The 14,742-nt window shown below is 40.5% G+C and overlaps 1 protein-coding gene across 2 annotated transcripts; it reads left to right on the top strand.

The window, feature by feature from the left end:
* The first annotated feature begins 31 nt into the window (after nt 1-31).
* Nucleotides 32-14,379, top strand: FH (fumarate hydratase). 2 transcript variants are annotated; one of them, XM_042048780.1, is made up of 10 exons: nt 32-199; nt 5,141-5,275; nt 6,017-6,127; nt 7,494-7,670; nt 8,447-8,629; nt 9,580-9,745; nt 11,523-11,726; nt 12,919-13,046; nt 13,469-13,622; nt 14,173-14,379. In XM_042048780.1, exons 1-10 carry the CDS (start codon nt 71-73, stop codon nt 14,313-14,315), a joined length of 1,530 nt encoding a protein of 509 aa, XP_041904714.1. In that variant the 5' UTR covers nt 32-70; the 3' UTR covers nt 14,316-14,379. The 2 variants fall into 2 exon arrangements, with proteins under 2 accessions (XP_041904714.1, XP_041904715.1); XM_042048781.1 differs by lacking the exon at nt 32-199 and adding an exon at nt 3,476-3,499.
* The last annotated feature ends 363 nt before the right edge of the window (nt 14,380-14,742 follow it).

The following is a 14,742-nucleotide window of genomic DNA, read 5'->3' as shown; positions in this document are numbered from 1 at the left end:
GCCGGTGACGCTCGTCCGGGGCGGTCCCGCCGCACCTCCCGCCCCCGCGGTGCTCCCGGCCGCCGCCACCATGCACCGCTCACTCCACGCCTGCCGCTGCCTCGGCCGCTCCGCCGGCCTCCTCCTCTCCTGCCCGCCGGCCCCGCTGCCTCCCGCCACCCCCGGCCGCTGGATCCCGGCGCCGCCCCGCGCCGCCATGGTGAGCCCCGGGCGGGGAGCGGGGAGCCGTGACCTCTAAGTGCCACCGCCGGCCGCCGCCGCCCTCGCTCCGCCCCCGCCCGCAGGGAATGGGGAGCGGGCGCTGGCAGCGGGAGCGGCGGTCTCCGGCAGGGCCGGGGCTTTAATCTCGTGTGTTGCTCCGTCGGGAGCTCGACAGCACCGGGAAGGCGAGTCCGCCATCCCTTGCCGGGCTTTTACGGCCGTTTCCCGCATCCTTCCTGCGGCGGGGCGGGAGGCGGCGCCGGGCCCGGCTCGGCCCCGCTCGGCAGGGGCTCCCGGGCAGGCCGGGATGTGCAGCGCGCAGCTCTCCCGTGGCACTGCCCGGGATGAGATTCACGCCCGAGCACGGCCCTGAGCCGTCGCGGTGTGGCCGGGCAGGGCGGGCATCCTGCCAGGCAGGAAAGGTGTTGGTGCAGGACCTGCTGCACAGAGCTGTGCTGTGCGGCAGCTGCTTCCAGCAGGAATTTTAGGCGTTTTCTTGGAGCTGTGGAGGTGCGAATAACAAAGCTGCATCCTCGCAGGAATGGGAATATTCGCCACTGGAGTAGCTCTGGGGCTTCCTGAAAATTAGGGAGCTTTCAGCTGAGAACTGCCGGGTACCTGTAGCAGGCATCATCAGTAGATATTCGTGTATAATCAGTTGATTGTCGGGCTCAGACGCGAGTGGGACTTGATTGTTGCGTGAGGTTCAACATAGAAACAGAAACACTGTTTGGCTAAGGAACTTCAAATCTCACTGCTAACACGTAGGATGTTGCATGGAAGCCTTCGTCTCAGGCGCATCTTTGTGAGTTCACTCCTTAAAACAAGGAGGTAATTTAGACTGTCAGAAGAATTTCAGCAGAAAGCGGCGTGTTCGGGATTTTACCGGTTCCTTAGTTTACTAAATTACTTAATAGATTTATCTAGAACATTGGTTTCCAATCTGTGATACTGATTAAAGTGTAAAAAGTAGCGTTTAAAAGAACAAGCTTCCCAACGAGTGAAAAAGCTTCATGGTGGGTGAAACTTACCCTGCATAAGAAAACTGGTGTCAGAGCAGAATATGTAACTCAAACCACTGGCCTGTTGGACTGTTCCCTTTTTTTATTTTGCCACTTGGCGTCATCTGAGAAAAACATTATAGATCATGGCCTTCGTTTATTTGCTGAAAACCTGGTATTTATGAATCTGATCTGCAATCTTACAAGAAAGAGAGATGTGTTTTGCTCTTTGCAGGTCAGAAATGTGACCAGTTCTGTGTGTATTGTGAGTTCCTTGAGTTTAAATAACAGCACTAGTTAAAACATCCCTCAGTGAATTGGGAAGTCAAGCCGCTGTTGAATTCTTACAGGAAGAGCTCTGTATATTCTTATGTAAAAGAGGAGTGACCAAAAGATGTACTAACCAGTATTTAAATTAGAAAACCAGCCTCCCAACAAACCCAAGGCATGACTTTTTGATGTTTGTAGAGATTTTTTCAGTAGCTAGAGTTCTTTTAAAACATGTTGTGTAGATCCAAGGTAACATTTATGCTGTCCTGGTATGTTTATTGTGTTGCCTTAACTAACAGCTAAATTGCACAAGATGTTTTAAATGAAATTGTTATAATGCTCCTTCTGTAGGTGAACATTGTAAAATATTTGAGTTTGGGGTCTAAAAGGTAAATTTCAGAATTTGTGACTCAAATTATGTTACAAAAGAGAAACAATGCTTAAAAATGAAAACGTTCTTCATCTGATAAAGGAGGGCAGTTGAACAGAAATTACATATTCTGATGGCCTCAAAAGATTGCTTTTGACATGCTAAAAATGATGGTTCTTTGAATTGAAACACTTCTATCCAAAAGTTGCTGTATCCATATATTGGAATGTAATTTTTCACAGGAAGCATTTTTGCAGCAGTTCTGCCATTTGAGTATCTCTGGTGTGTTATGGTGCAATCAGTTCTGATCAGTTCCCTGCAACAAGGCAAAAGTACAGTTCTATTTGCCTAACTCTGTAAGCTTTAGACTGTGTTTGGGTTCTAGGGATTTTGGAGGGCTGAACACACCTTGTCAGGCCTCCTAAGAAAAAAAAAGTTCAGTAAATGTGAGGAACAGTAGTTGTGAGCAGGTCCTTGCTTGTAGCTAGGATAGAAACTAGGTGAGCACAGGAGATTGCCTTGGCTTGTGGCAGAGTTTCCAGGTCTCTTTTTGGCTTTTCCTGAGCCCGGGGGAATGGGGGAGTAGAGGGTTGATGCGAGTGTGCTACTGATGCACCACTTTACAGCTGGTCCTCTGGGTCAGGGGGTGACTGCTGAAACTGCTTTACATACAGGAACTGGGACCTTCAGCTCATAAAGCCACTCAAGAGGTTGAATTCTGGCTGAGGAGTGAGGGAATCATGTGTGTTACATTCACATTCAGACAGTGGCTGCTGCAGCGGTCTGAGAGTAATGCTGCAGCTCAGTTACTTCAGTTTGCATGAAAAATATCACTTTGCTTTTTTACCTAATGGCACCTGGTGCACTAGGAGTCAGCAAATGACATTCTTCTTAAAGTACCTCACCATGTTAATTTATGAATTTGGAATTGTCTAGGAACGTTGTTGTTTTTTTAATAGCGATTTCATTGTTGAAAGGTACTTGAACGAGGATGATCCGATCCTATTTATCTTTGTTTCACCATTGTTGACATTAGAATTATGTAAGTTTGAGGAATCAGTTGTGCAACTGGTAGCTTTTTTGTCTAAAAGGTTACAGGTAGTTTAACTTTTTATATTGTTTGAGGGTGAATACTTTTGGTGATTAAACCACTGATGATATTGAGAGCTAGGCTTGGAGCTGAATTTGGTTCTGCTTATCCAGCTCTGTGAAAGCTGGCGTTGTGTGCTTTTACAAGGTGCCCAAATGTCAAAAGCAGGCATTTCAAAGACTGTGAGTCAGTGGTCCCAACTGTTGGAATATTAATGTGCACACATGTACATTAAGACCCAAAAGCATCCCAATTAAACATTTTTGGTAGTAATATACTAAAGAAGCATTTACTATGTTCTGTTTTTTGTTAGCATGTAAATGAATGCTAAGTGACTCAAGCAGGACAAAGAGGATTAAAGAACATAGGAATTATGTACTCTTCCACACTAAGCTTTCTGTTCTTGTGGAGTCAGTGCCTGGGAGAGCATCAGCCAAAACACAAGATGTGGGGAGCAGGACAGCCGTGTGAGAGCTAACCCTTGTTGTGGACCGGGCTGCAGTTTCTTCCAGCTCACAGGCACCACCTCCTCTGGAGTACTCAAAGTGAGCAGGGCTGATGTCTCTGGTATGTGACTGATGGTACCTGATGGCAGAGTGTTTCCATCTGGATGGGAATGATGCTTAGGATAATAAAAAGGGTGGGACACTTTCCCCTCCCTGCCTGCAGCTTGCCATCCATGGTGATGCAAACCTGGGCAGGCAGAAGGTCAGGGCTGCTGGAGAGGGTGTTCTGGCCAATACCCAGCTGTGCTTCTGTCCAAGAACACTGAGACCCACTAAAGAAGGAGCAAGTAAAATGAACCAAGAAGAGAGAGGAACAGTCTGACTTCAGAAGTGGACTCCTAGGGAAGAGTAAGAACTGTGTGAACATAGATGATGCTTTCCCCATTTTCTGACCCAAACTCTTTATGTATTTGGTACTGGTGAGGCCATACCTCGAATCGTGTGTCCAGTTCTGGGCCTCTCAATTCAGGAAGGACATTGAGGTGCTGGAGTGAGTCCAGAGAAGCACAGTGAAGCTGGACTCAGAAGGGTCTGGGTCACAAGTCCTGTGAGGAGCAGCTGAGGGAGCTGGGGTTGTTTAGCCTGGAGAAAAGGAAGCTCAGGGGGAACCTTGACTCTATTAATGGGTTTGTTTCGCAAGGACTCAGCCCTGAGGGTCGTGGTTAGGTCAGGAACTCTGCATTGTATATGTATATACCCTGCCTACAGGGCTGGGATTGTTTAACTTTTATCCATGATAAAGACATGAAAAAGACTTTTCCCCCTTCCTGAAGACTCTGAAAGAAGATAATCTCCTGTTGTGGGAAAGTAGGAATACTTTTCTCACAGAAAATTGCGACTTTGCTGACCAAGTGGGTCAGCACTTGGAAGTGGGAAGAGGAAGAGTAAACTGCTCTTGCTTCCTGTCCAGTTCCAGAATCTTTGTAGAGATGCTTCTGAATGTGATCACATCATCACAAATGAATAGGCTGTTCTACAAAAAGAACCATTCAATTTTTGGGGGGAATGTCACCTAAATTAATTTACTTATGCCTGTGTTAGATAATAATAGACGCTAGGTGGATATATGACACAGAAATATTACCATACATAAATATTGCACAAAATATACCTAGATAGAGTTCTTTGTGTTGCACAGCTAAAGAGCAACTGTGTTCCTGGTTTATTAGGCCAGAAATGACAATTAGTGGTCAGTAACTTGGTACTGGATTAGTCAGTTGCTCCTTTCCAGTATTAAGTGTCCCATGCAGAGTGGATTTCAAACAGGAATTGTGTTGCCCATGTGTTGATCAGGCAGATGCTGCCCGAATTCTTACCATGCTTCTTCTTCAATTGGGTTTTAACAAAATGCTGTTCTGTAAATTAATTACTAATTTACTAATTCTTTGGAAAGGAGAAACAGAGTCTTTTGTTAGGGTGAGGCTTCATGCAGTGGGCACCCGAGGTCTTCAGCCACAAGGGCTGCCTGTCACCATGGGTCAGCTATGGTACACAGTTTGTAGTTGTGGCTTTTAGTGAGACAGGTGCTCAAACTAGAAGAATGTCTCAACTTTGAAGATCTAATTAGAATAATACCTGTGACTAGGTGCATGTCTTGGCTTTGTATTTTTTTCCCTCTTCTTTAACATCTTTTTCTTGACAACCTGCTTTCAAAAAGAATATACTGATTGCCAGTGTTTGAATTATTTTTCCTTTCCCACAGTCTTCTCAAGAGGCTTTTAGGATAGAATATGATACCTTTGGTGAACTGAAGGTCCCAAGTGACAAATACTATGGTGCCCAGACTGTTAGATCTACAATGAACTTCAAGATTGGAGGTGTTTCAGAAAGGATGCCAGTAAGTATTTCAAATCTGTATTCTCTTCTTCTCTAGAGTATGTTTTGGATGTGAAAGTGGATACCTTCCTCTTAAGCTTTTGCTGGAAGTGTGAGCAGCTTTGAATTTTAACTAAAGGTAGAAATTTCACGGCAATATATTATTCTGGTAGAGATATTTCTTGTTGCATTTAAATAAATTGAAAATTGCTTTTGAATAATTATATGGTGCTGCTTTATTTTTTTAATAAACAGAATGAATAGAAATCTGTCATCTTTACAAAGATGAAAAAGCAAATGGAATAATTTGTCTGATGTAGCATTTATATAGTTTGTTGTTGAAGTTGTCTAGCATAGCATGTGTTGATCTAAACTTATGATGTGTAGCTGTGCATAGACCATTAATGTGCATGTGCTTTGTCATAGACTGACTTTCCATGTACTGAAATGTGTCAGTTTTCCCTCAAAAGGCTGTTCTAGAAATGGAACCAGTTCAGTTCTGATACATGTAACTTTTGACACACAGAGCATACCTGGGCTTACAAAAACAGCTGTGTACTGCCCTCTGGACTGCTTGGATGAATGTTACTGTTGGTGGGAGCATAGGTCAGATGTCCTGATTGCTCTCTGGTTTGGTTGATGGACTGCTGCTGGATTTAAGAGCAGAGGAGTTTGGTTTAGAAGTAGACATGTGCTATAAATTGCTAACATGTCCTTTTGGGGGGAAAGAAATTGTGTACTTAAACTTACCCTTGTGTCTCAGGTCCAAGTTATAAGGGCTTTTGGCATCTTGAAGAGAGCAGCTGCTGAAGTAAATCAAGACTATGGTCTCGACCCAAAGATTGCTAAAGCCATTGTACAGGCAGCAAATGAGGTAGGAACCAGCTGTTCAAAATACTGGAACTGCCACTGTATTTTTGTTCAGCTTTTCACAGGAGGTTGGGGGATTGCATTTCTCAGATTGTCAGAGAAAAGCATTTCCTGTTAGTAAATCTTGTTTTCCAGAGATCATTTACTTAATATAATATTCTACTGTTTTCTTTCTGGCATGTAAAGAAATGATAGAATGTTCAAATGCATGTTGATAAATGCCACCCAAGTGCAGAGAGTTCTGAGTGACCATTATTTGAGGTGTAATAATACCAGGTGTTTTGCTTTGTATAAATCAACAGAGTTGTTTATCTAGAAGCATTTTTAACAGAGTTTTCTTGTCCGGACTAGCTTAAAAATATTTCAGTGTTGGCAGAAGCCGTATACTCTTCCTAGACCCAAAAGTTTTGGAGAACTCCAGAATATGTCCAGGCTCTTCTTGTGGTCTCTAGGGTTCCCCTAGTTAAAGGTGGATTAGAAGTTTTGGTGGATTAAGGCTCCTTAGTTGAGAGTCATAAATTCTGAAAGTTTTTTGTGGCTCTTTTTGTTGTGTTTTGAAAACACCCCTGCTATGATACCCTTTCCCTCACCTCCAAAATAATTTTCTAATACAACTTAAATTGAAAGAGGAATCAAGTTACTCTTGAAGGTGGGAATGTTGCCTCTCTATAAGATGGGAAATACAGAAGATCCTCTCTTGAAAAGCGTGATTCCAGGAGGACTGATGTATCCTGATAATCTGGTTATCTAGCCTCAGAGTTGTGACAACAGATCCTTTGCTTTTCTGAGGCTAGTATGTGTGAGAGTGATACTTCTGAGCACAGATTCTGATACTATCAGAAACGCATCTTTAGAAAACTCTCTGAATGTGTCTGACATTCAGCAGGCTTCAAAAAATGTTGATCAAACAGGAGAGACTGCCTTACAGGAAGGAGGTGTTTGATACTAGCAGCTGTCTGCTGGCTTTGTTGATGCAACATGTAATGTGTACAGGTGTCAGAGGTCTGGAACTTGCCTGGATGAAATTTCTTTATTGAGAAATAGCAGGGTCCAATTACACAGAGAGAAGATGTAACCTAAAGCACCTTTTGAAAATATTTTCTATGTCTGTAGAACATGAAATCAAATTCTATATATCTCTGTATTTCACAATCCAGTGTCTTCAAAAAGCATAGCAAATGGTTTTTTCCCTGTTAATATCAAGTATTACATAAAAATGTAATATGTAATAGTGTAAATTCCCTGATGTTATATGTAGATTTCAAAATGTAATGGAGAGCATAATTTTAATTATGCAATAAAATTTTCAGATTTAATGCTTTTACTTTTTTTTCTTGTGGAACAACTTTTCTTTCTTTTTTCTATTGTAGGTAGCTGAAGGAAAATTAAATGATCACTTCCCTTTGGTGGTGTGGCAGACTGGGTCTGGAACTCAAACCAATATGAATGTCAATGAAGTCATCAGCAACAGAGCTATTGAGATAATGGGGGGCACATTGGGAAGCAAAAAGCCAGTGCATCCGAATGATCATGTTAACAAAAGCCAGGTTGTTACACTTGTTTTATACTGCTTTTAATTGCAAAAGTTCTGTGTCTTTGAATTGTAAATTTTGAGTTTTCTTCTATCCACTGTTCAGATTTAAAAAAAAAAAAAAAGTTCTGTGGACAACTTTGGCAACAATTTTCTGTTTTTTTCAGTTAAAATGAACTTTGTTTGTCAGCGACAGTATGATTAAAAACTTCGAATTCATTCACGATAGATAAGTTCACACATGATGTATTAGACAGAAGTGGCTTTATGACAACCACTGCTACAGTCTTAAATTAAATACAGGTCCAGTTTCTAAAAGTTGGATCATGGTAGACATTTTTATTATACTTCTCTCTTAAACTTCACCTACCTTGAAGGAAAGATTAAACCACTGACTTGGTTGTGTTCCTTCCTGATCCTTTGTGCTTACTCAGTATTCTGTGAACTATGGATTTAACATTATCACAGCAACACATGCATGCTTTAAAGTTGCCTGCAATTCCTTTACAATCATCTGTCCATTCATTAGCCATCTCTCATAACTACTGCCTTTTCTTTTTTTTGTCCCAAGGTTGTTGTGAACAATCTATTAAATTTAACTTTCTGTGGGTGTAGTCATAAAAAGTTGATTTATCAATAAGGAACTGACCTTGTGGAACACCCCTAAGCTGCTTACTCTTAGTTTAGTTTCTAATTGTTTATGAGATAAAGAGAATAAAGCCACACATGTACATCTTACAGCAGCAGTGGTGAGAAAAGCTTGTAAATTAATTGCTTGAATTTTCTCCACAGAGTTCAAATGACACTTTCCCAACAGCAATGCATATTGCTGCTGCCCAGGAGGTTAATGAGGTCTTGTTACCTGGACTAAAGAAGCTACAGAATGCACTCGAAGGGAAATCCAAAGAGTTTTCCCAGATCATAAAAATAGGGCGCACTCATACACAAGATGCTGTTCCACTTACACTTGGACAGGTAAAAAAAGAATTATGCATTTCTTTGGAAAATTCTTGTAAATGTGTTGGAGGAAATTAAGTCAAACTTAAGGATGCCTAAATTAAGTTGATGGTTTAAGATAAAATATAGAAAAATGGCTGAATCTCAGCCTGAGTATTTTCAGTCTGAACTGGAATTTGCTGGGTATGGTATACACCAATACATGTGTCATAATTTTTCTTAATTTTTTTTCCATATGTGTTTTACTTCTAAAAGTAGTAAAATATAAATTGTTTTAAAATGATGTTTCATTACTAGATAGCCCAGCAGTTTTTCTGTTACACTGGCATTGCAAGGAAAAGGTAGTAGTAGTCTATAATCTGTAAATTTATGTAAGTTATGTTTTGCCAACACAGAAAACTACTAAGTATTTTGAATAAAAATCTTTGATACATGATCTTGTGTGTATGTATGTGTATATATATATAAAAGATGGCAAATCTTACCATATTGTCAGAAATGGCTTATATTACAGTAATTTAGTAATGAATTAAACTGAATTGATAGAAATCCAGGCAGAATTTGTGGAGTTTTTCCAAGAATGCACAGGTGGGGTTTTTACTAAGATTAAGTGAACAAAGCCCGAGGTCCATTTCTCTGTTTGTACTTTGAGAACATTAGTGTCATCTTGGAACTGATTTACTATGGAATTAGATCCTGCTAAGTACACAACTGAGATAAAAGGCAAGAGAAAGATGCATTATATGCACATTTTTATATAGTCAGATTGGTTTATGTTTAGTTGTTGGTAGCATGGGAGCAGTCTTTTAATAGAGGTATGCTTTCCCTCTTAATGAAACATGCTTAGATTGGGTGCTCTCAGGTTTTTAAAGAAATTAGTCAAATCGTGTTAAAAATCTAAAGTAATCTAGATGCTTGTTCTTGGTTGTTGTCTTCGTTCCTTAACTTTGTCCTCCTCTCTTTCAAAGGAATTTAGTGGCTATGTGCAACAAATTAAATATGGTGTGGCTAGGATTGAATCTACCATGCCAAGAGTGTATCAGCTGGCAGCTGGAGGGACTGCAGTTGGCACAGGATTGAACACAAGAATTGGCTTTGCTGAGAAAGTTGCTGCTAAAGTGGCTGAACTGACGGGTGAGGAATGATCCTTGGGAGTGAGTTGTCAGTAAAGCAGTGTATGTAACATACAGTCAAATTCAAACTAAATCTTTCCAGTTCCCATACTTCTCATAAGCTTAAATTGTATTTATATTACAACGTGAAACTTTTGTTAATGTGTTATATGCCTTCTGCTTTGGATTTTTGTGTTAATGTGTTTTGATAATTATACTCAGTGCATTGAAAGGGACTGAAATGATGGTGTTTATCCAAGCAAGGCCGTTTGGATATGGATACAGTTTCAGACTTCTATTATTAGCCCAACTATAATGGTTCTGTTTTCATCTTTGCTCCTCTGCCTCTCTTAATTTACAGTGACTTGGTGCAAAAGAAGGGAAAAAAAACACTTCCAAAGCCACTCTGGTTTTTTCATATGAAAGAGTAGAAGTTAACTGATTTTTTTGATTCTGTCTTTATAGATCTTAAAACTTAATTTACAGTGCAGTTGAGTTTTTTGACCTGTAAACCAGATCTTTTGTGTCACGGTATCAGTTTTCAAAATGCCCCCCAAACAAATGAGTACATATGTCATTTACTTTTGCTGTGAAAGCTGAAATTGCTTAGTTGACAGCATTTTTGTTTTGATGGATCTATTATTCACTGTCTTTCAGAGGGTCAAGAGTTTCTTGTACCCTGTGAGAGAAGTAACTTCTTGTAAACAACAGCTTCCAGGAGCAGTACAGGGCATGTTTTGGTGATGTTAGGAAGCTTTCCCATGTCAATGGAATGTTTTCTGTCCTGTGTGGGCAGGTTGTATGCATAGGGCAGACTCCTGAGGTTCCTCATGCTCTTACAGAGAGTGGTTATTGGTGAGGACAAAAGGAAGAGTTTGGATGGATCTCTGTAGCTGAGAAGCCAGCTGTGCAGTTCACAGGCCCATGCAAATTGTGTGGGATTTGGTGTTTGTTTGGAAGTGCAAAACACTAGAAGTTAAGGGAATTATGCTGCTCTCCTTGGACCTGGTGCTGAAAGCTCAGATCAGTGGTTCTGCAGGCAGAAGTCCAGCCCACAGTCAGTCCTTAGTGATGCCTGTAACCTCTCATAGCATTCTGCTGGGACTGTCCTTCCAGGGCAAAGTACTGAAGGAATGTTTTTCATCATGGAACCTAGGCTTGCATCTCAGGCATTTAATTAACATAAACAGAGCTGTTCCTTCCATTGCTCTTGTCCTTTTGCTGTTGGCAGGCATCCTCCTAAGTCTCAACCAGCTTTCCCATGTTCTGGCTGGTTTATTGTTCCCTTCCAGTGCTGATACTGAGATGAGTTCTTCTCTAAGTAGCCAATTCCATTGTGATTACTTCTTACTTACCCTAATGCCTGCACTGCGATGCAAAACCATCTATTTTTATAACCGAAAGCATCACAGCAATTAACAAATTAAAGTTTCTAACTTGATTTAACGCAAGAAATGCCTAAGTTGGGCTAACTTCTGAAAGATAATGGACATTCACAAAATACTGTGGTGCAGAAGCAATGCTTAGAATGAAACACACTATGAAACCATGAAATTTGTACCTTTGTTGTAGGTAGATGCTCAAATTTTATACTCTTCTATATTTCAGTGACTTTTATTGTGTATTTTTGTATTTAATTCAATTTGATTAAGAAATGTGTGTGAAGAAAGCTCTAGAGGAAAGAGATGATCTTACAGTGTTAATAATTTTTAGTTTTTATTAAGCTGGTTATGTGTTTGTCTGATTTATGTCCACAAGGAAATGCTTCACTGGTTTAATGTTTACACCTCTCCTTGTAGGTTTGCCTTTTGTCACTGCTCCAAATAAGTTTGAAGCTCTTGCAGCTCACGATGCTTTAGTGGAGCTCAGTGGAGCCATGAACACGGTGGCGTGCAGTCTGATGAAAATAGCTAATGACATTCGCTTCCTGGGCTCTGGACCACGCTCTGGACTGGGAGAGCTCATCCTGCCTGAAAATGAACCAGGGAGCAGCATCATGCCAGGTACAGAGAAAACATACAGGGAAAAATGACCTGTTTTGGTTTTTTTTTTTTTTTGGACCACTGTCTCTTAACAGATATTTACCAAACACCATCACAAATGTCAGTAAGTCCATGATTCTCTCAGGTTTTATCTAGTGCTGTATTTCACCAAAACCTGTGTTCATAAAAATGCTTGCACAGCTGTGGGCTGGCAAGTGTGTGGGGGAGAGTAGTATCTGTACTAATATGGCTTTATTAATACAAGCATACTTCTCAAAGCCTTCCTTTAGAATTGGAAGATCTTTACAATTTTAGGTAAAGGCTTTTCTGAAATAATCTTTAATCTGTGAATTGAAGCAATACCACCATGTAACTTGACTTCTGTCTTTACTTCCTAGCATGATTAGTGTTATGCACTCACATTTTCCCTTCTGCAATGATCCTGTTGTATGGGAGGATGAGAAAGAAAGGAATAATACTAGAAATCATCCTTTCCTCTCCTAAAAAAGTATTTATATATGAATATTGTACATCCAATAACTATTTTAAGATTGTTCCTCCTGTGTGGTAAATTATAAAAGAAACAGCTCAATGAGCATATCTGGCTCTAAGAAAAGCAAACAATGAATGTTCTGACTAGGATTATATCTAAAAATTAAGTCATAAAACAAACTTGTTGGGAGGCCACTCTAACTTGGTGTGTGTGTTGGGTTTGGTGGGGGGTTGTTTTTTTATTTTTCTGTTTTGTTTTTTTTTTCTGATAAAGTGTACTAACTTTATCACAAGTAATTGTGACAAATCAGTAATACTTTCCTTGAGCTGAGTGAGATTTGTTAGTGATCTCCCAGAAATTCCAACTTGCACATGTAAAGACAGGTTGTAATCTCTTGACTGTTATGAACTGAGGTAATGAACAGCTCTTAGCTCATGCCCATGTGATCCAGCTCTGAGTCTTGGGAGACTGCTGAAGCAGCCATAGCTGTTTTACAAATTCTAGCTGAAAATACTGGAATAGTACAGTCAATTTAATATCATTTGTGGAAATACTTTATTTTCTGTGGTGCACAGATACAGAGGAGTAAGACCAGTTATCTCTTAAAAAACATTTTCTATTGAATGTGATTTGGTAAACAGCTGCTGGTGGTTGGTTGGTTGGTTTGTTTTTCCCCTTCCTTCTCTGTTGGTAACCTTTTTCTTTCCCTTTCACAACCAGGAAAAGTGAATCCTACCCAGTGTGAAGCTGTGACTATGGTGGCAGCCCAAGTTATGGGAAATCATGTTGCTGTTACTGTAGGAGGAAGCAATGGACACTTTGAACTGAATGTCTTTAAGCCCATGATGGTAAGTTCATAAAGTTTTACATATCTAGGACTTTATATGTAATTGTTTGTACAGTCAGATAATTTATGGGCAGAACCCCCCTCAGTGAATACTTGAATACTGGCAGGGTTGGGCATCTGCAACATCCCTGGGCAACCTGTTCCAGCATCTCACCACCCTCACAGTAAAGAATTTCTTCCTGATACCAAACCTGAAGTTCCCCTCTTTCAGTCTGTACCCATTGCTCCTTGTCCTATCACTACAGTTGCTGACAGAGTCCCTCTCTGCCTTTCCTGTAGGCCCCCTTTACATACTGGAAGGAAAACAGCCTGTTAAATAAGTTGATATTGTAAGGAGGGCACTGGTTATGAACAAAGGTACCAGAATGTGCAACTAGTAATACCTGAATTAAATAATTGGTATTTTGTTCTTTGTCTTGTTAGATTAAAAATGTTTTAAACTCTGCAAGACTTCTAGGAGATGTGTGTGTTTCTTTCACTGATAACTGTGTAGTTGGAATCCAAGCCAATACGGACAGGATCAACAAACTGATGAATGAATCTCTGATGTTGGTAACAGCACTGAACCCACATATAGGTAGGTTTAAGGCTCAAAAACTTCTCAGAACATACTGAAGTAATTTGTGGTAGCATTATTTTGTACACTTTATTTGTATTGTCACAATGCCTGGAGGCCAGGTCAGGTCAAAAGTTACTTTACTTTACAAAAGTTACTTTACAGCATCACCAATTGCTGTTGTAAAAGGTGTGTTCTCCTTGTAGTGGCCATGCCAGGGTATTAGAAAAATAACTGATTAGAGTCAAAAGGAGATTGGGAGAATTTGTGTACCTGTTTTCCTAAATTGACCTCTAATAATGATGAGTGAAATATTACGAGATATTTTATTTAAAGGACAATGCTGTAAAAATCTTTGAGCTAAATTAATTAAGACCACAATAGCAAAATTTACTTTAAGTAAGGAGTTGGTGTAAACATTTGGTACATTTCATTTCCTGCAAATTGCGTTAAGCAGTAATAGCAATGCCTAGCAAATAATTTTCCAAAGACTGTGTCACACTTTACTCTCACCTCTAATGAATCATCTGAAATTGCGAATGGATAACTTGTTGATTTTGTTTTGTAACAGGATATGATAAAGCAGCCAAGATTGCCAAAACTGCGCACAAAGAGGGGACAACGTTAAAAGAAGCTGCTATAAAGCTGGGGTTCCTTACATCAGACCAGTTTGATCAGTGGGTGAAGCCTAAAGATATGTTAGGTCCTCAGTAACTTCTGTACAAAAAAAAGTGTTCTTAATATAAAAAAATAAATAAATATTATATCATAGAATCCATTAGTTGGAAAAGATCTCTGAGATCATTGAGCCCTACCTATGACTGAACACCACCATGTCAGCTAGACCATGGCAATAAGTGCCATGTCCAGTCCTTCCTTAAATATGTCCATGGACAGTGACTCCACCACCTCCCTGAGTAGTCCATTCTCATGTCTGTTCACCTTTTCTGTGAAGAAATTATTTTAATGTCCAGCCTAAACCTCCCCTGGGGCACCTTAAGACTGTGTCCTCTTGTCCTGTCACTTCTTACCTGGGAGAAGAAACCAACCCCCACCTGGCTACAGCCTCCTTTCAGGGGCTTGTAGAGAGCAATAAAGTCTCTCCTTAGCCTCCCCCCAGGCTAAACACCCCCAGCTCCCT

Source organism: Corvus kubaryi, unplaced genomic scaffold (genome assembly GCF_017639235.1).
Source record: "Corvus kubaryi isolate FWS band 111438036 unplaced genomic scaffold, C.kubaryi_AGA036_p1.0 68, whole genome shotgun sequence".
Lineage (NCBI taxonomy): Eukaryota > Metazoa > Chordata > Aves > Passeriformes > Corvidae > Corvus > Corvus kubaryi.
The sequence above is the reverse complement of the archived record's forward strand: the minus strand, read 5'-3'. Positions and strand labels throughout refer to the sequence as shown.

Excerpts from the sequence above, each read along its gene's own strand:
- FH (XM_042048780.1), top strand. The coding sequence starts at position 71 with ATGCACCGCTCACTCCACGCCTGCCGCTGCCTCGGCCGCTCCGCCGGC. Across the intron at positions 6,128-7,493 it reads TTGTACAGGCAGCAAATGAG|GTAGCTGAAGGAAAATTAAA; the intron begins GTAGGAACCAGC and ends TTTCTATTGTAG. Across the intron at positions 7,671-8,446 it reads ATCATGTTAACAAAAGCCAG|AGTTCAAATGACACTTTCCC; the intron begins GTTGTTACACTT and ends TTTTCTCCACAG.